A 21019-nucleotide genomic window follows, 5' to 3' on the forward strand; every position below is an offset into this window, starting at 1 on the left:
AGCTGCCTCACTTAGTGGGAGATACAGATGCTGGATGGGATGCACATGAGGTACAGTTAATATGCAATCAAATCACAGAAAACATTGGCATATTTATTCCAACAATTCAGGGTAACAGACAAGAATGAATATGAAAAACACTGGAGAATTTCTTAACATATTCAAATTCTTGCCTGTGGAGAAGTAATTAGGTGCATATACACGCACATAATTGTGTCTGCAGATCAGTATAATTTCATGTGAAATCCCATAAGCATCATGAGAAGGGAGAGTTAATTTTGGATTTGTCATCAATATAGATAAAATTACATATACTACTTGATCTTTTAGCCTAGTCTTTGAAAATAGATTCTTAAAACAGATGAACATAGGTGAAGGGGAAAAAAAGAGAGGAAGCAAACAATAAGACATTCTTAACTATAGAGAACAAATTGAAGGTTGCTGAAAGGCACGTAGGCAGGGGATGGGCTAAACGTGAGATGGGTTATTAAGGAGGGCATTTGTAGTGATGAGTATTAGGGGTTATATGTAAATGATGAATCATTAAGTTCTACTACCAAATATAATATCATACTATATGTCAACTAACTAGAATTACATAAATATTTGAAAGAAAATAATTTAAGATGAAGCCTTCAATCATAAATGTCAAACTTAATTCCTCATATACTTGCTTTGCTAAATGAAAGCAGTTTGATTGTTCATGGAAAGCAGATGAGGTATCTTCTGGAAAATCCTAATTTATACTTAGGTATGAAATAATCAAAAAACCTTTTAAAAAATTGATCAAAACTTGGTAAAAAATGATATTTAATACTGAAAGAGATGCCTGTCTAATGGATTATGTTACATGCTCTAAAGGATATGAATCAGCAATGATATTGTGACTATTCTGTTAAAAATACTTAAGATAACTAATTTACTGTTGAGAGCTTAGCAAAGCTGGATGAAATATTAAGTGCTTTAAATGCGTTATATTTTATATATTTTAATTCCCAGTTCAGATTAGTATAAACTAGGTAGCTAGATAGGAAGTAACTTCTTAAAGGTCATAGTTTGTAAATTTGAGAGCCAGGAGTTATTCCATATTTCAGTGACTTTGAGCTCATTGACTGAATTATGAAATTACATTTATTTCATTTATTAGAATTCCTTATACAACTAAAGTTTCCCTACTGCCTTTGACATTCTTAGGTTTTTCTGGAAGTGTACCAACAGTGTTCTTCCATAAATGAACTATACTTTTATCTATCATTTTATAGTTTTCACATCTTTTTTTTGTTTTTTTTTTTAAGATTTTATTTATTTATTTGTCAGAGAGAGAGAGGGAGAGAGAGCAAGCACAGGCAGACAGAATGGCAGGCAGAGGCAGAGGGAGAAGCAGGCTCCCTGATGAGCAAGGAGCCCGATGTGGGACTCGATCCCAGGACACTGGGATCATGACCTGAGCCCAAGGCAGCTGCTTAACCAACTGAGCCACCCAGGTGTCCCTAGTTTTCACATCTTTATCATAAAATCAGTTGTCATTTTCTGGTGTTAAATAAGTACTTTTAAAGAATAGTTTTTGGTGTTTTTGATTTCATTATTGTTCAGGGTTTGAATAAATTTATTGTGTCATGTAACATTTTTCAACTTATAAAAGATTCATTAAATATTAATGATTCCTCCAAACTCCACAATTACTCAAAGTAAAAGACCACTTGATAGCACTACATGACATTTTAGTAAAGAAACCTGAGCCTTAAATAAAAGTAATTTACTCCAGGAAATTCCTATATGTGCTAAAACTAATATTCCCTAATTTGGGGACCTAATTTTTTAAACCAATAATGCATTTAAAACTTGTCAAAAAAAATTGGTGCAGCATTTTCTTTCTAATACAGCATTTTAATATTAACCCAGTTATCTAATAGTATTGACATGTTCTGTGGAATCTGGCCTTACATTAATGAGGACAATATTATTCCTGACCTCTTTTCTTCTTCACTAATTTGATGCTTTACATGTTTCCAATCAATACTATGGTGTCAAACAGAGAATATCATTATAAAAACCACTTATTCTATCATAAAGCACTTCTTTAAAGCTATAAGGAAGGTAGTACCAGATTTTACATTGTTCAGTTGCAAATGAGTACTATCACTCACCCCACACTCCACCCAGTGTGACTGTCCCAGCAATCTTGTCATTGCATACACTATTAATCAAGACCTTCAGTACAGTCCCAGCCCTGTGCCTGACAGGACGCAGCTGCAGAGATGAATAACCAAGAAGTTACCTATGCAGAACTCAGTCAGGTTAAGGGTTCAAGACGACAGCAAGTGAAAGCTAAGGACACTAAAAGTGGCATTTTGGGAACAGAGCAGGAAATAACCTATGTAGAATTAAATCTTCAAGATGTTTCTCGGGATCTTCAAGGGAATGGCAAGAACTTCCAGTGGAAAGGTAAAACACTTAATACAGACATACAACTGTTCTAGTATATGCACTTGGGGAGCAGGGGTGCAGGGAACGAGTAGGGAATGATCTTCCATATTTTTCATTTGTGTGGATCAGAGCTTGGGGCTGGAATATGGTATTGTAATTGAAATCTGAGGATGGATCTTGTTCAAGTGTTGTAATTTGTGGTCTTTGTGTAATTTGTGTAATTTGTGGTCTTTACTTTACCTCATGGAGGTAATATATTTACTGCAAATATAATGGGATATTCTGAAAGAAGAATCCAATGATAGAGGCAAGTTTGGGGTCCAAATTTTTATATGTGACTCCCTGTGCATTGTTGGCTTTCTTTTTTTCTTTCTTTCTTTAAGATTTATTTATTTATTTCACTGACAGAGATCACAAGTAGGCAGAGAGGCAGGCAAAGAGACAGGAGGAAGCAGGCATCCCACTGAGTGGAGAGCCCAATGTGGGGCTCGATCCCAGGACCCTGGGACCATGATCCGAGCCGAAGACAGAGGCTTTAACCCACTGAGCCACCCAGGCGCCCCATTGTTGGCTTTCTTTTACATAAATTTCCTAAATGATTATTTTCCATCTGTGTTTTCTCAGCATTTTCATTTTTTTTTTTTTTTCCAACTATTTACCTTCATGTCCAGGGAAGCTCATTGCTGACATTCTGGGAATCATCTGCTTTGTCTTGATGTCCACTGTGGTCACAATAGCTGTTGTTCACTGTAAGTAAGTGTTTTCAATGACGACAAGAGAATTTTTCACATTAATGATCATCGGTGCTCGAAATGTTGCACAATATTATGGAATTGTATTACCTTATTTTAATGCATGCATGCTCTAAGTGTGGAATGTCAAAAGTAGAAATAACAGAATAACTCTATGTAGAGAGTATTACACATATATTCAGATTTCGTACCTGAAATACAAGTTATGGCAGAGACTTTAGGGAGATATACTAGTTAGTTCTTGAGACTGTTTAAACCAAATACTGCAGAACACTGTGAGTTTTGATTCTTTAAACTTTTGAATTGTCTTCCCCCACATGTTCACTATTTTATTTAATTTTTATGGGTAAAATCAATTTTATTACAGAGATTTCTCATTCTAAATAATATACCAAACTTCAAACTAAGAAACTCAGATCATAATGATTTATTTCATTTAATATTAAGTTTTATGAGCATTGTTTTAATTTTTCTAGTTACTACAGGACCAGTGCAGAACAAGGCGTCTGTGGAAATAACGACCCAGAAAGGTAGAAAATCATTTCCAAAACTCTGATATTAGGATAGCTTATATTTTATCTGTATCTTAAGCTAGACAAGGATGATAATAGATGGTTTTGGGGAAAACGAATTAGAAAATTACGTAGTAAATTTTCATAATTGATGAGTATAGGAGAGTATTCCTTCTTACACAACAGTATGCGGAAATACTCATTAAAATCAGCATACGTGAGGTACTTGGATGGCTCAGTGAGTGAAGCATCTGACTCTGGGTTTTGGCTCAGGTTATGAACTCAGGGTCCTGGGACTGAGCCCCATGTCGGCTCCACACTCAATGCAGAGTCTGTTTTAAATTCTCTCCCTCTCCCTCTGCCCTCTGGTTCATGCTCTCTCTCTCTCAAATAAATAAATAGATCTTAAAATAAAATAAAGTTACTACACCCATTGTTATCAATGGCCTCAAATTTCCTCCTGCTTTAACATGATATAATATAAACCGTTATACAATTCCAAATAAATTGTTTTGTCCAGGGACTCGAAGTACATGTAGAGATGGACATTTTTGTTTGTTTTATACTGGCACATAAGTAAGGGATGAAAGCCTGACTCTTCTGGGAATGTGCATGTGTTTTATTTTTGCCCACTTGTGAGGGTGAAGTGATGTGTTGTATACACATTTGTGTATACATGTGTAAGTTGAAAACTTGCAAGTTTTAATATTCAAAGCCTTTTGGATACTATTTCATAATCTTTTTTTAGCTGATCCATGTTGTCATTGTCCAAAAGAGTGGATTACATATTCCAAAACTTGCTATTACATTAGCACTGAAAGAAAACCATGGAATGAAAGTCGGTTGTCCTGTGCTAAGAACTCTACCCTGCTCTCCATAGAGGATGAAGAGGAAATGGTGAGGTTTCACATGTTTTCAGCTTTTATTAAAAACTTATCATTTAATATTACATTTGTAGATCTCATCCATATAGTCATACATATTTATATTTCTTGTTTATTTATTTTAAAGTCTTTTACTATTCCATAGTTTGATTCTATGATATTTTGCTAATTTTATACCTTTAATGTATATTTAATAATTTGTAGTTCTTGCTTTTCTTAGAAAGCCATACTTCTATAAATGCTCTTTTGCCTGAAATAACCTTACTATATTTTTTACCACCCATCATGAAGACTATATGATTGGGGCACCTTAACCAGTGGGTTAAGCTTCTGCCTTCAGCTCTGGTCATGATCTCAGAGTCCTGGGACTGAGCCCCGCATCGGGCTCTCTGCTGGGCGGGAGCCTGCTTCCCCCTCCTCTCTCCTCTCCTCGCTGCCTACTTTTGATCTTTCTCTCTCTCTGTCAAATAAATAAAGAAATCTTAAAAAAAAAGAAAACTACATGATTGTGCATATTCATCACAAAATAGTCAGAAGATAATTACAAATCAGATCATGAGCGAGAAGTTTAGAGCCCCTATTACCCCTGCCAGTTTTAATACTGTGAAATATCTTTGCTTATTTTTGGAATTTATATCCATGGAATCATGCAGTATGCATTATTATATGTGTCTCCTTTTACTCTTGTATGATATTTGTAATCCATCTTTATTACTGCATTTGTCTGTAGTTTGTGAATTTTCACGGCTGCTGTCTTATATGAATATGACATTTTAAAATCAATTCTCAGAAATTTACTTCCTTTTTGTATGTGGGTGTTACAAATAATAATTTTATGAAAGGCTTTTTCTATGTGTTTTCCATGTATTGTATTTATAATAACTATTATACATAACTACATAGTATATAGTATATTTATGAAATGTGAATAATGCATTTGTCAAAATAACAATGCATAAATGCAACATTGTAATTGTATTTATATATGATTATTATACATTTTCTTCAAAGCATTAGTATGAAATTGCTCAGTCATAGATATGTGTGTCTTTCAATATATTACAATTTCCCTACATTTATCTAATGTATGGTGTAAATACATTTTACAAAATAGTCCCTTGATCCAAAATTCAGAGGTCTGTGGAAAATTATGACAAAAAGTTCTGGTGGTTATACAACAGTATCATTATCCTGGGGTGTGAGTTATTAGGGTATTCTCTTTGGTGAGAAGGACTCGAGTATGTCCCTTGCTCATTTCTCCTAGATGGTGTTTTCTTTTGTCTTCTCGGAAGTCCTTATCATGTTTTAAATATGAGCTCTTTTTTGAGTTTACAAGACGGAAATAGCTGTATATTGCATTTTTACTCCCCTATTGGAGTCCTTTAATGATCAGAATTTTAGTATTACCATGGTCCCATATATCATTTGGGTGTTAGTGATTATTTTGAACCTATTTCAGAAGTTCATCAAAGTTCATAAACATAATTTCCTATATTGCCTCTATCTTTTTTCTTTCTTTATTAAATTTTCACTTTAATTAGAGTTTCTGATCCAATTGGAATTACTTTTGGTGATGTTGTATTTGCAATGCAGTGAGATATATATGAAGATTATAGTTTTCTACATCATGAACCTAACTGATGGAGCATAATGTAAAGCAGTCGATCTTTTCTTCATAAATAATTCTACATATATAGTCATATATATGTCCACATATGTTCTAATGTGCTTCATATAAATAATATAGATAGTATATATCTTTACATAGATAATTATAAACACATGTAGCAGTCTTCACATTCTGTCACAACCCACAGCACTTTGAGTAAAATGTAGAGCCTTCCCTTCCTCGATGTCCCTTTATTGTGTTTCATTTCTACTTTGTTTTAAATGTTTCTTTACTTATGTTGAGAATTACATGAATGTTATCACTTTGCTTCAACTGATGATTTTCATTCAAATATTAAACAATTTAGACACTAGAGTTGAAGCAATGTCCCTTAGGCTTAATGATAGTTTTATACTTTCTTTTGTTTTCCATTTCTTCCTGATGATCCTTGCAAGATTGCTTCTGTTACCATTTAATTTCCGTTTGGATAATTCCCTTTAGCAGTTCTTTCAGAGTGGGGGTGGCGGTGACACTTTTCCTAGTTTTCCTTTATCTCACAATGTCTTGATTTCCCCTGCATTCCTGAGTGATGTGTCCCATGGATAGTCAATAGTTGCTTGAAATAACGCACTTAGTGTCTACATTTTTTGTTTGTTTGTTCAGGTCTTTCTAGCATGCCTTTTTTCTATTATGTTGACTAGAGAGAAAAAAACATTTTGGGGCCTTTTGTCTGTGTACTTTGGTGTCTGGTTTGCTCCCCAGTCTGGGATATGTGAGGCAAAGAGAAATTCCAGGGCATTCACCGCCATATCATTCCTTGGGGTTAGAGGGTGCAGTTCTGACAGTTTTCTCATTATCTGTTTGAATGTTATGTTGTTTTGTGTATAATATCCAGGTGTTTTAGCTGTATTTGGTAGAGGAAGTAGGGAACAGTAGCATATCCTCTCTTTATTGCTGGAATAGGAATTCTGATATGTAGTAGTTCTAATGTGAATGTTCCTAAGACTGATAATGTTGAGCAACTTTCTTTGTATTTATTTGCCATCAATATATGCTTTTTGGTGAAATATCTTGAAATATATTTGTTATATTTTTACTTTTTGTTATCGTATTTTGAGAATTCTTTCTGTATCCTGGCAGCAAGTTTTTTATTAGATGTATTATTTGTAAATATTTCCTCTCAGTCTGTGACTTGTCTTTCTTTTCTCTTCAAAGCGCAGACATTATCTTAAGGAACTACACTTCATCACTTTGTTCTTTTATGGATCGTGTTTTGTTTTTCTCTAAGAAATCACTGCCCAACTTGAGGTCAGATGTTTTTCCTAATACGTCTTCTTGAAATTTTATCATTTGCACTTACAGATGATCATCTTTTAACATTTTTGTATATGGTATAAAGTATATATTATTAATTTCATTTGAAACTAATTGTTTCCACAACAATTATTGTAACACTATACTTTCTCCACAGAATGACTTAGCATCATTGCTGAAATCTGCATTCCATATATATGTGGGTATAAACTTTTCACTTTCTCTTCAGTTTCTTTAATCTTGTATATATTTTTATCAATCCATACTTTTAAAAATGTCTTTTTATAAACAGTAGGTTTATATTAGTTCTTTTTCAGAGTTATCATATCTATTCTAGATCTTTGCATGGCTGTTTACTTTTTTATTTCTATCAGTCTAAATGATTTTTTTAAGTTAAGAATGAAAATTAGTTTTATCTTCTGCATCAGAGAAATCACATCATTTGGCCTTCTTTACTCTGCTAATGTGACAGATTAAATTAATGAATCACTTCTTGGCCTTTTGGCTAAGATCAAGTGCAGATTAAGTTAATGGAATTTCAAATGTAAATCCAACTTGGTATTGCTTCAATAAATCTACTGACGTCATAGTCCATTATTTTTGTATATTATCAGAACCAGTTTAGATTGCCACTGACATGTAATCTCCTTTTCTTAGTATTCCAAGAAAATGCACACAACACATATTTTATTGACCCTTTTTCTATGTTGTAAGATTGTCTTTTTGGTTTTTAATTAATATTTCATCTTTCTTTACTCATAAGCATCTAAATATTCTGTAACTGAGTATGAAAAGCTTCTGGATTATAGATTAAATTATATTAGAAGTTAAGAGAATTCTGATATTTTTATTTCCTTTTGTTTTGGTTTTCACAAGTTGTATTTGGTAGGATGTTTTCAATTTTATGTCTAGTTTTAAACATATTTACATATTTTCATGGTATTCTCTTATGTTAATTTTACTGTGGTATAATGTACATACAGATGGTTGCACAAGCAATACATGCCAACTGCTGGCTGAATTTTCAAGTGTCACCATCATATGAAGGAGAAAATGAATATTACCAGTACTGCAAAATGCTCCTTTCATGTTTTCACCTCCATTTACAAACATTTACATAAGTAGAATCATACAGTGTGCATATTTTATTTTTGGCATTTTCAGGGGAAGATAAACTTGTGCTTTTCATCCATATAGTTGCATGAAGTTGTATATCATCCAAACTCCTTGCTGCTCCATTGTCTGGTTCTACTACAGTGCACTCATCCATGCTATTGCTAATGCTCTTGGATATTTAGGTATTGATCCACTTAGGCTGCCCTGAGTTACTCTAGTATTCGTACTTCACAGTCAACTTCAGTCTAGTATATGTTTATCACTTCTTTCTTCTCTAACTTTAATAGGTTCTTCTCTGTACAGTGTCTTGAGAGGGAAACTACTCAGATCATCCATTTTATAACATTCTTCCTTTTGTGTATAAGTGACAGAGCTATGAATTATCTCTAAACACTACTTTTGTTGCACCTTAAAACTTTTGATAATTCTCAGTTTTGTATCACCCAGTACAAGGTATTTTCACAGATTTCATTTTTGAACTATAAATATTTCAGAAGTGTGTCACTTTTCCACATGTTTGGAAATTCCCCAAATTTCTTTCTGTTGTTGCTTCTAATTTATTCCTTTAGACAAAAATTGATTAGTCTTCAGAAAATATACTTTGGAAAATTTCCATCCTGTCAATGTTTGATCCCTATTTATGACCTAGAAGAGTAATTTCTATATATGTCAGTTTTGTCAAGCTGATTCCTAGAGCTCTGCCAGTCTTCCATGGGGCTCCTGATTTTGTGACTGTATGGTCTCTCATTTACTGATGGAAGAGCTTTTAAATCTCCAGCTGTGTTCATTGAATTGTTTATTTATCCTCCCAAATCTGTCAGTTTCTATTTCATATGTTTGAGGGTTCTATTGTAAGGTGAATAATACATATTTGTAATTATTTTATCTTCTCATGACAGGCTTACCATGTTGAAGTGTTTCTTTTAAGTTCTAATAATATTTTTTGTTTTATTTATTTTTTTTAAAGATTTTATTTATTTATTTGACAGGGAGAGATCACAAGTAGGCAGAGAGGCAGGCAGAGAGAGAGAGGGAGGAAGCAGGCTCCCTGCTGAGCAGAGAGCCCAATGCGGGGCTTGATCCCAGGACCCTGGGATCATGACCTGAGCCGAATGCAGAGGCTTTAACCCACTGAGCCACACAGGTGCCCCAATATTTCTTGTTTTAACAGCTACTTTGTCTGATATTGTTGTAGCCATTTGTCCTCACTTACAGGGTTACTGCTTGGAGAGTGGATCTTTTGCTATTGTTTTACTTTCACATCTTTCTGCCTTTGAATCTAAAGTGTGTGTGTTATGGAAAGCATAATGATGGATCTGAATTTTTTCTTTTTTATTCAAGATGACAATTTTTATCATTCAATTGGAATATTTACTGAATTACCATGAACGTCATTATTGGGATAGTTGGATTTGGGTCTCCCATTTTTCTATTCATTCTATGTTTATGTTGTTTTCTTCTTCTACCTTCTCTGACATCTTTTGTATTAAACATATTTTAGTATCCTATACTAGTTCCCCTTTGATCTCTTAGCTATATTCCTAAGTTAGTTCTTTGTAGAAGCTGGGCGTTACAATTACATCTTTTATTTGTTTTTACTGAGATATAATTGATATAACAGTGTGTAAATTAAAGGTGTGCAAGGTGCTCATTTGCTCTTCGATGTATTACTGACTGATTACTATGGTAATGTTAGATAATGCCTCTCTCACATCATATACTTAACATTATTGTTGGTGTTGAGAAGAGCAAAGATTTAGTCTTAACCAAGTTTGAAGTTTATAATATAGTAATGATGACTATAATCACTATGTTGTACATTAGATTCCAGAACTTATTATGTAGTAGCTGTAACTTTGTTTTCTTAAACATCTCATCAATTCCCATGCCTTGCTATCCCTGGTAAACAATATTATATTCATTGCTTTTTCAAGTTCAATGTTTTAGATTCCACATTTAAGCAAGGCCATACAGTATTTGTCTATTTTTGTCACGTACATAATGCCTTCAAGGTACACCCACTTGTCACAAATGTCAAGATTTTCTTCTTTCTCATGACTGAATAATATTTCATTGTGCATATATGTATGTATGTGTGTGTATACATATATATATATCACACCTTCTTTATCTCTTTATCCTTTGGCAGATACCTAAGTTCCTTCAATAATTTGGTTATTGAGAATAATGTTGCAATGAGCATGGTGTACAATAACCTTTGAGATACTAATTTGAGTTTTTAATATATATGTAAGAGTAACATTAGTACATAATATGGTATTTTTATTTGTAATTGCTTGAAAAAAATTGTGGGAACACCAATTTATATTTCCTTCAAAGGATTTCCTTTTCTTCAGATCTTCACCAATATTCTCTTAAGGTTTTGGGAAAAACAATTTTAATGGGTGTGAGGTGATAATTAATTATGGTTTTGATATGCATTTCACTGATATTAGTGATTTGGGGTATCTTTCTTGTACCTATTGGCCATTTTTCTGTCTTCATAAAAATGTTACTCAGGCCCTGTTCCCATTTTTGGAATTGGATTATTTCCTTTGTTTTTATTGCATTGGTGGGGCTATTTATCGATTTGGATCTCAGTCCCTTATCTGATCTGTTTACAATATTTCTCCTGTTCTGTACATCATTCTTCCAAACTTTTCTTCAACTTTTTTGTTTTTTCCTTTGCTGTGCACATGCTCTTAATTTAATGCAGTCTCACTTTTCTATTTTAATTTCTCTTGCCTATCTTTTGGTGACTTATCCAAGAAATCATATGAAGGATCTTTTCATTTTGGTCTCTACCAGTGATTTTATATTTTTTTTGTTTTTACCTTGCTTATTTTTGTCTCTTTTTTCAGCTTGAAGAATTACCTTTAGCATTTCTGTTGGGCAGGTCTAATGGTTCATATTTCTTCTAAAATGTGGCCTTAACCAACCACCACTAGAGAGTCATGCCACTTTCCTCTGACTGCCATCTGGGGAAAGAGTTGAAACTTTGACATACCATCCCCTGGGATGCTGGGAAAGTCTTTATCTCTTCTTCGTTTCTGAATGACAGCTTTGCTGAGTAAGGTATTCTTGGTTGACAGTTGTTTTTCCCTTTGATTGTATTAACAATATTATCCCACTCTCTCCTGTCTTATCCATGAGAAGAAGGTCTTGCTGAGAGGATCTTTTTTGATGTCTGATATGGTATGTAGACCTCAGAGTCCTCAAAGAAATATTGGAGCTACAATGCTGTCTACTTCCCCCCATGTTCTCCTCAAGGAATTTCATAGTTTTATGATATCTTATGTTTAGGTCTTTGGTCCATTTTGAGTTAACATTAGTATATGGTGTAAATGTAAGCATCGGATTTCATTCCTTTGCAAAGAAATCATCAGTTTCCCAACTATTTGTGAAAGTCAATTTCCCAGCACCTTTTGTGAAAGGTACTGTTCCTTCCCTATTGAATGTCTTGGCACCCCAATCAAAATGATTAGACTGAATATACATTGGTTTGTGTTTGGGCATATTTTTATTTTTTTTTTTAAGATTTATTTATTTATTTGTCAGAGAGAGAGAGCACAAGCAGGAGGGAGTGGCTAGCACAGGGAGAAGCAGGCCTCCTGCTGAGCAAGGAGCCCTATGCTGGACTTGATCCCAGGACCCTGGTATCATGACCTGAGCAAAAGCAGAAACTTATCCAACTAAGCCACCCTTGAGTCCCAGGATGTATTTTTAAGTTACTGTTTCCATGAAGGACTTATGGCCTGGGGCTTCTTATACTGGTGTGACGCACTCCAATCTAACTTGTGTCCATGGCATGTGTGGATTCTATGGTAGAAAATGTGGTCTCAGGCTGCTGAAGATGGAAGATGTATCACCCATTCCATGGTTTTCACACAAATTCAGTGACCTCATGCTCCACCCTGTTCCTTCAGGAGTATTTCTTTTCTGTGTTGGCATGTGTTTTTCAGTCATTTCATTATGTTTTGAGTTATAATATAGTTCTATTATTAGTTTGTTGAGCCTCTGGAGTCCATAATATTTTTAAAATGATATTTAAGAAGTTGTTCATTCTTTGTGACTTATGATTATTTTTCTGCACTGCTTCTCCCCCCTGCTTCTCTTTTCCTTCTTAGATTGTATTTAGACCTATGCTGGTTTTCCTGGTACTGTGTTGAAGGTTTCTGACTGTGTTAATGTTTCTGTTTTTTTGCTTTCTTTCTGTGAGATGAGTAAATCCATTATTCCCTCCTCAATGTCATCAGTTTTTTTCTAATGTATCCCAAATTTTCTGGAGAGCCAATTTAGTGAATTTTCATGTAGGTGTATGATGATAAACCAAGAATTTCTCTGTGATTTATTCATGTACTTTTACTTCTTTATTGATATTTCTTACATCCTATATTGCTGCCATCATATGTTCATTTAATTATCTGAACTGTTTCTTTGTAATTTCCATATATTTATAAATAGTACTATAAAATGCTTTTTTTCTTCCATCCAAGTACTAACCAGGCCCGACCCTGCTTAGCTTCTGAGATCAGACGAGATTGGGCGCATTCAGGGTGGTATGGCTGTAGACTAAAATGCTTTTTAGCTAATAAACATAACATTCTTATCTCAGTAGAAGTTTATATTGACTTATGCTTTCTCCTAGTATGGAAGAGATTGCCAGTTTCTTTTCATGTTTTTTTTTTTTTTAATTTTTAGGTAGATAGTTTTGATAATATAATTTAGTCATCATGCAGTCTATTTCATATTATTAGATTTGTATTTTTTGTAAGTTGCACAAATTTTATTGCAGGATTTCTTCCCTCAAATCTGCCTGCTAATATTTTGTTCAGTGTTACCAAATTCTTATATTTTAGCCTGCATTCCTAGGGATTCTCCTTGTGACTTTGTAGCTTAGATGTTACCTACAAGTACTCTTAAAAACTGTGTTCATTGGGCGCATTTAGGGCATTCACATTGAGAGTGATTATTGATAGATACGTTTTTATTGACATCGTGTTACCTTTGAAGTCTTTCTTTCTGTAGATTGTCTCTATATTTCTGTTCAATGCTATTCTTAGGATTTTTCCTCTTTTATAGAACCCCCCTTAATATTTCCTGCAGTGTCGGCTTGGTGGTTGCATAGTCTTTTAAGCTTTGCCAGTCTTGGAAACTCTTTATCTCTCCATCCATTTTGAATGTCAGTCTTGCTGGATAAAGTATTCTTGGCTGCATGTTCTTCTCATTTAGTGCCCTGAATATATCTTGCCAGCCCTTTCTGGCTTGCCAGGTCTCTGTGGACAAGTCTGAAGTTATTCTGATGGGCTTTCCTCTGTAAGTAAGGAGCCTCTTTGTCCTAGCAGCTTTCAAGAGATTGTATCTACAATTATGATTCCTCAATTTGACTATCAGGTGCCTTGATGTTTTTCTGGAATCTATAATCTTGGGTGGAGACCATTTGGCCTCTAGTACATGAACGCTGGTTCCATTCGCAAGATTGGGAAAATTTTCATGAAGAACTTGTTCCACTCTATCTTCTAGACTTCTTTCTTTCTCCTCGCCTTCAGGGATTCCAATAATTCTGACGTTAGAACGTTTCATGGCATCATTTATTTCCCTGATTCTGTTTTCATGGTTTCTAAGCTGTTTGTTCCAGGCTTCGTCTTGATCCTTTCTCTCTATCTGTTTGTCCTCCAGATTGCTAATTCTATCTTCTGTCTCAGGGACCCTAGCTTTGAGAGAATTTAGATTAGATTGGAATTCATTGAGAGCATTGTGAACCTCAGCCCTGGTAGCTTTTAGCTCTGCCCTAACATTGTGAACATCCTGTCTGGTCGCTTTCAGCTCGGCCCTAATCAATTCCGTTTGGTCATCCATGGCTTTCTCCAACCTAGCTATTGCCTGGATATTGAAATACAGAAAGGGAAATTAGAGAATCGATTCCATTTACTATAGCACCAAGAACCATAAGATACCTGGGAATAAACCTAACCAAAGAGGTAAAGGATCTGTACTCGAGGAACTACAGAACACTCATGAAAGAAATTGAAGAAGACACAAAAAGATGGAAGACAATTCCATGTTCTTGGATCGGAAGAATAAACATTGTTAAAATGTCTATACTGCCTAGAGCAATCTATACTTTTAATGCCATTCCAACCAAAATTCCACCGGTATTCTTCAAAGAGCTGGAGCAAATAATCCAAAAATTTGTATGGAACCAGAAGAGACCCCGAATCACTAAGGAAATGTTGAAAAACAAGAATAAAACTGGGGGCATCATGTTACCTGATTTCAAGCTTTACTACAAAGCTGTGATCACCAAGACAGCATGGTACTGGCATAAAAACAGACACATAGACCAGTGGAACAGAGTAGAGAGCCCAGATATGGACCCTAAACTCTATGGTCAGTTAATCTTCGACAAAACAGGAAAAAATATCCAGTGGAAAAAAGACAGTCTCTTCAATAAATGGTGCTGGGAAAACTGGGTAGCTATGTGTAGAAGAATGAAACTTGGCCATTCTCTTACACCGTACACAAAGATAAACTCAAAATGGGTAAAAGACCTCAACGTGAGACAGGAATCCATCAGAATCCTAGAGGAGAACTTAGGCAGTAATCTCTTCGATATCAGCCACAGCAACTTCTTTCAAGATATGTCTCCAAAGGCAAAGGAAACAAAAGCCAAAATAAACTTTTGGGACTTCATCAAGATCAAAAGCTTCTGCACAGCAAAGGAAACAGTCAAGAAAACAAAGAGGCAACCCAGGGAATGGGAGAAGATATTTGCAAATGACAGTAGAGACAAAAGATTGATATCCAGGATCTATAAAGAACTCTTCAAACTCAACACACACAAAACAGATAATCATATCAAAAAATGGGCAGAAGATATGAACAGACACTTCTCCAATGAAGACATACAAATGGCTATCAGACACATGAAAAAATGTTCATCATCACTAGCTATCAGGGAGATTCAAATTAAAACCACATTGAGATATCACCTTACACCAGTTAGAATGGCCAAAATTAGCAAGACAGGAAACAACGTGTGTTGGAGGGGATGTGGAGAAAGGGGAACCCTCTTCCACTGTTGGTGGGAATACAAGTTGGTGCAGCCTCTTTAGAGAACAGTGTGGAGATTCCTCAAGAAATTAAAAATAGAACTTCCCTATGACCCTGCAATTGCACTACTGGGTATTTACCCCAGAGATACAGATGGAGTGAAAAGAAGGGCCATCTGTACCCCAATGTTTATAGCAGCAATGGCCACGGTTGCCAAACTGTGGAAAGAACAAAGATGCCCTTCAACAGATGAATGGATAAGGAAGATGTGGTCCATATACACTATGGAGTATTATGCCTCCATCAGAAAGGATGAATACCCAACTTTTTTCTCAACATGGACAGGACTGGAGGAGATTATGCTGAATGAAATAAGTCAAGCAGAGAGAGTCAATTATCATACGGTTTCACTTATTTGTGGAGCATAACAAATAGCATGGAGGACATGGGGAGTTAGGAGAAGGGAGTTGGGGGAAATTGGAAGGGGAGGTGAACAATGAGAGACTATGGACTCTGAAAAACAATCTGAAGGGTTTGAAGAGGTGGAGGGATGGGAGGTTGGGAGAACCAGGTGGTGGGTATTAGAGAGGGCACGGATTGCATGGAGCACTGGGTTGGTACAAAAACAATGAATACTGTTATGCTGAAAATAAATTTAAAAAAATGATTAAAAAAAAAAACTGTGTTCAAAGTCTGCAGGTGAATAGGACTTCCATGGTCTGTCATGAGATGTGTGTGTGTGTGTGTGTGTGTGTGTGTGTGTGTGATTGTGTGTGTGTGCACACATATGAGTGTGAGAAGGAAGTGCTCACGACTGGAATATCAGTTCTCAAATCTCCTGCTTTTACTTTCTACTGATCTCCTCTCCATGTATGCATAATTATTTTTCCATCAGTCAAGAGTGTACAGAGAGCTCATGTCAACTCTTCTGTTGTTCCTTCATTAATAGCATTTTCCTATTATATTTATGGGAGCCACCGTGCTTGACAGAAAAACTGCAACCTCCAACATTTTTTTTTTTTTTTCTGGAGTGGAAAGAATTTTATTGATACCTGAGAAAAAGTGCAGGAGAAACATTCCTACTGACCATGTAGCCTGCCCCTTGGGCTGACTAGGCCCCAAGACTTCTCTCATCCTGCTTTTGAGATTTGGGTCATTTCAGGCCTAACTGATGAATACCAAAAGGCTGGTGAAGTAGGCAGCCAGAGTCTGGAGAGACAGCATGTGCAGTCATGGTTCCTGAGGCCAGGGCAGGGTCAGCAAGGAAGACATGCTGATCAAGACTTAGAGTCTCTTGGGTCACAGCCCCAATTCCAATGAAAAACAACTCCTTCCAACCTCCTGGTTTCTAACCAGCAGGGCTGTCATCTTCTCCTGATACACGTGTGGGTTTTCGTCATTCATTAACAAGCAAAATCATCACTCTGAGCTAAAAAGTCAATGGGCTATTTCAGTCCCTTCCCCACTGCTGATTGAGTCTCCCCTGTGGCACCAGCACAATTGCTTTCTGCAGCTTCTCCAAATTGTGGAACTACAAGCTTCTGGATCACTGAGATACAGTGGGAAGGCGGGGAGACAAGGGAGCAGTGCTGGGCAAGAAGACTACAGATGCACTTCTTTTCACTTAAATCTCTAGGAGGTTTTCAATAATAGCTATTTCATAAAATATTATTAGCCCTTGATCAGTTATCAGAACTCTGAAATTGTTGCCTTTGCCAGTTTGTTCTCTTCATTTATTTCTACTAAGTTTTTTTTTAAAGATTTTTTTTTTTTCATTTGACACACAGAGACCACAAGTAGGCAGAGAGGCAGGCAGAGAGAGATAAGGAGGCAGGCTCCCTGCTGAGCAGAGAGCCAGATGCAGGGCTTGATCCCAGGACCCTGGGATCATGACCTGAGCCAAAGGCAGAGGCTTCAACCCACTGAGCCACCCAGGTGCTCCTCTACTAAGATATTTTTATAACATGTCCTGTGTGTAACATTGCTTGAAAATTTGAAAGAATCTATAAAGTCAGAAAGAATTACCTATGTTTGTTTTGCAAAATTCAAATAAAAGCTCTTATTTGACTTCTAAAAAAATTTTTTTTCTCCTAGTATTTGTTGAGCTTCCTCATTTGTTCTTCATGGATTAGTAGAGATTTCCAGAACATCAGTATTAATTCATCTGTGTGGCCAAAAGTCTCCACCTCCTTTCCTAAAGTGTAAGTTTCTTGACCACTTGTTTTATGTCTTAAGAGGATTAATCTTACAAAGAATAAAAGCAATATGTGAACAATTATATAACACAATTATGAAAATGTTTCCATAAAAAATGATATGGGAAATATTCAGATTTAGATGTACAGCTATTAGTCTAAATCAACTATTTATTCTTTAGTATATTGTGATTCATATTTTTTAAGATAATGAGATCTAATTCTCTGTATTTTAGGTCATCAATTTCTTCAGAGAGTGACAAGAAGTGTCCCTTTTTCAACTTTGACTCAAAGAAAACTTCTTTTGAATCCTGCTTGAATCAAAAAAAATATGTTTGTAAGCTCTGGGCATTTTAGTCACCTAATTTTGGTATAATGCTATCTTACTAACTATAAAGAACATATTTCTTATTTTTTCAAAAGTCATACAATTATTATCTCATAATATACTTCAGATATAATTTTTAGAGCAATTTTCAGTTCACAACAAATTAAGAAGAAGGTACAGAGATTTCCTCTATTACCCCTAAATACACAAGTGCATGGCCGCACCAGTTATCAGCATCACTCACTAGAATGTTTTTTTACTGAAGGTCCCACTAAGTTGGCTGAAGAGTGGGGGACTCCATTTCAACCAGTCTCCTAAATTTAGCTAGGAATCTACCAAGCCACTTTGGACACCCATGAAATCAGCCTGAGATATAAGATTATACATGTCTGGATCTCTATGGGGGCTAAGGATCATCCGTGGAGAGGTTCAAAAGATGGAGTTGGGTTTGCACAGACAGATGTTGCAGGACAGAAGGGGGGAGAGCCAAAAGAAACCAGCCATTGGAAATTAATACCCCAGGTCAAAAGCACCCTGGGCTCGGGCTTGGAGATAGGTGGCTGCAAGACAGGAAGGGACTGATAACACTGTTCAAAAAGAACAAAGGGGCTTAAGGGACAACTGCAGGGACCAGGTGGCCTAGATGTGGACACATGGACTGGCCACGACCACTGCCCACCTGTGCCTGAGAGGACCCAGTGGGGATTTGAGTCAGTGGTCCCTGGGGCTTGGCAGCTAATGCTGCCACCATAGTCACCTCCGCCACTACTGCTGCCACTGCAGCTGAAAGGACCCAACTTTGTCTGGAGACCACCGTCCTGGGAGCAGCAGCCACCAGGCCAGGGCTTGCCCAAACTGTTATCACTCATGTTTTTTGTGGCACGGGGGTACAGAGACAAGTGGGGGTCTCAGCTGGCCACTGAGAGGGAGACTGGGAATGCACACCACCTGTGAGAGGTTGCATTATTCAATGGGGTTTGCAGAAGGGGCCTCTGTGTTTTGGACAATTCAGAGAGGAGCAGAGGGTGGCTTCTCCTTGAGGCAGAGGTCTGGATGTGGACAGTTTACTTTGCTCTGAACCTCCAAAATGGCATGAAAAGCCACCAGATAAGAAAAGCCAAGAACAAAAGCCTGAAAAACCAGGTTCCATAACACCCAGTCCCATGATAGGAACCAGGGCAAATCCACCCAACTGGATTAACTGAAAAACAACACAGCAGAACCCTCCCTGCAGAAGACAAGCTGAAAGAACAAGAGGACACAACACAAGGGTCCCCATAAAACTATAAAAACCCCAACACCAGAGGAATACCATTTATTAAGCCCTGATACTGCCTCACAGCCTTATATTTCTGAGATAACAACTTTTCTCTCTCTTTATTTTTAATTCTTTATCATGATTCATGCTTTTTGCTGTTGTTGTTTTGTTGTTGTTCTAACCTACTAACCATTTCAACTAGATGTTTAATTAATACAACATATTCCATAGTAACATTTTAACTTGAATGTTTCATACATATACTTTTTTCTTTTTTTCTCATATATATATATATAGATAGATAGATAGATAGATAGATATAAGCTTCAATGTAGTCCTTTATTCCCTATTCAGTAATACCTTTACATACATACCACTTTTAATTTCTCTGTATATCTGGTAAGTTGAGTTCTCTAACAAAGATAACAAAATATACCCAGGAAGAACAGAAATGGGCATTCCTTGCCCACACTGAGGGATTATAACCACCTTCCCATCATCCCTCCTTTGTTATTTATTTATTTATTTGTCTTTTTATTTGTTTGCTTGTTTTTCTTTTGTACTTTATAAATATTACTCTTGGGGCTCTTTTGGCTGGAATTGTTTTTTGTTTCTTTTTTTTCTCTTTCTTTGTCTTTTTCTTTTTCTATTTCTTTTTCTTTCTTTTTGGTGGTGACATCTGTTTGCTCTGAACCTTCCCAGGTGCTTCTTGGGATACAAATACATACAAAAAAGGATAAAAAGGATGTATTTTTGGCTGTACATCCTCTCAACCACAACTCAACAGAATGATGAGGAGGAAGAACTCCCAAAAAAGAAAAGGTCCAGAGACAATGGCCTCTCCCACAGAACTAATAGATATGGATTAAATCAGGAGGTCAGAAATAGACTTCAGGGTAGCAGTTATGAAGACAATAGTCAGGCCAGAAAAAAACTGTTAATGGCAACATAGATTCATTAAGGGAAGAAGTGAGAGCAGATTTGGCAGAACTTAAAAATGCTGTCAATGAGATACAATCTAATCTAGATACTTTAACAGTTAGGGTAAATGAGGTAGAAGAAGGAATTTGTGATCTTGAAGACAAACTGATAGGAAAGAAGGAGCAGAAGAAAGAAGGAACAAAGAGCTTAAAGTCTATGAAAACAGAATTAGAGAAATAAATGGTGCCATGAAACGTTTCAATGTCAGAATTACTGGGATCCCTGAAGGGGTGGAGAGAGAGAGGGGACTAGAAGATATATTTGACCAAATTGTAGCCAAGAGCTTCCCCAATCTGGGGAATGAAAGAAGCAATCCTGTCCTAGAGGCAGAGAGGACACACCCCAAAATCAATGAGGGCAGACCAATGCCCATGTAATAGTAAAACTTGCAAATCTTAGAATGAAGGAGACAATTTTAAGTGCAGTTGGGAGGAAGAGATTCCTTATGTAAAGAGGGAGGACGATCAGAATAACGTCATACCTGTTCATATCAATCTGACAAACCAGAAAGGTCTGAAAAGACATATTCAGGGTGTAAATGAGAAGAATATGCAGCCAAGAATTCTTTACCTGGCAAGGCTGTCATTCAG

At 36.1% G+C, this 21019-nt stretch overlaps 1 protein-coding gene across 1 annotated transcript; it reads left to right on the forward strand.

The window, feature by feature from the left end:
* Positions 1–2258: 2258 nt before the first annotated feature.
* LOC125107329 (NKG2-F type II integral membrane protein-like) lies at positions 2259–19426 on the forward strand. The gene is made up of 6 exons (XM_047742302.1): positions 2259–2445; positions 3099–3176; positions 3656–3709; positions 4440–4588; positions 17762–17868; positions 18099–19426. The coding sequence occupies exons 1-6, from the start codon at positions 2259–2261 to the stop codon at positions 18217–18219; spliced, it is 696 nt and encodes a 231-aa protein (XP_047598258.1). The 3' UTR covers positions 18220–19426.
* The last annotated feature ends 1593 nt before the right edge of the window (positions 19427–21019 follow it).

Source organism: Lutra lutra, chromosome 8 (assembly GCF_902655055.1).
Source record: "Lutra lutra chromosome 8, mLutLut1.2, whole genome shotgun sequence".
NCBI classification, from domain to species: domain Eukaryota; kingdom Metazoa; phylum Chordata; class Mammalia; order Carnivora; family Mustelidae; genus Lutra; species Lutra lutra.

Bases quoted from the DNA above. Each gene is read 5' to 3' on its own strand.
- LOC125107329 (XM_047742302.1), top strand. From the start codon at position 2,259: ATGAATAACCAAGAAGTTACCTATGCAGAACTCAGTCAGGTTAAGGGT. The intron at 3,177-3,655 runs GTAAGTAAGTGT...TAATTTTTCTAG, and splicing joins CACAATAGCTGTTGTTCACT to TTACTACAGGACCAGTGCAG. The intron at 3,710-4,439 runs GTAGAAAATCAT...ATCTTTTTTTAG, and splicing joins GGAAATAACGACCCAGAAAG to CTGATCCATGTTGTCATTGT.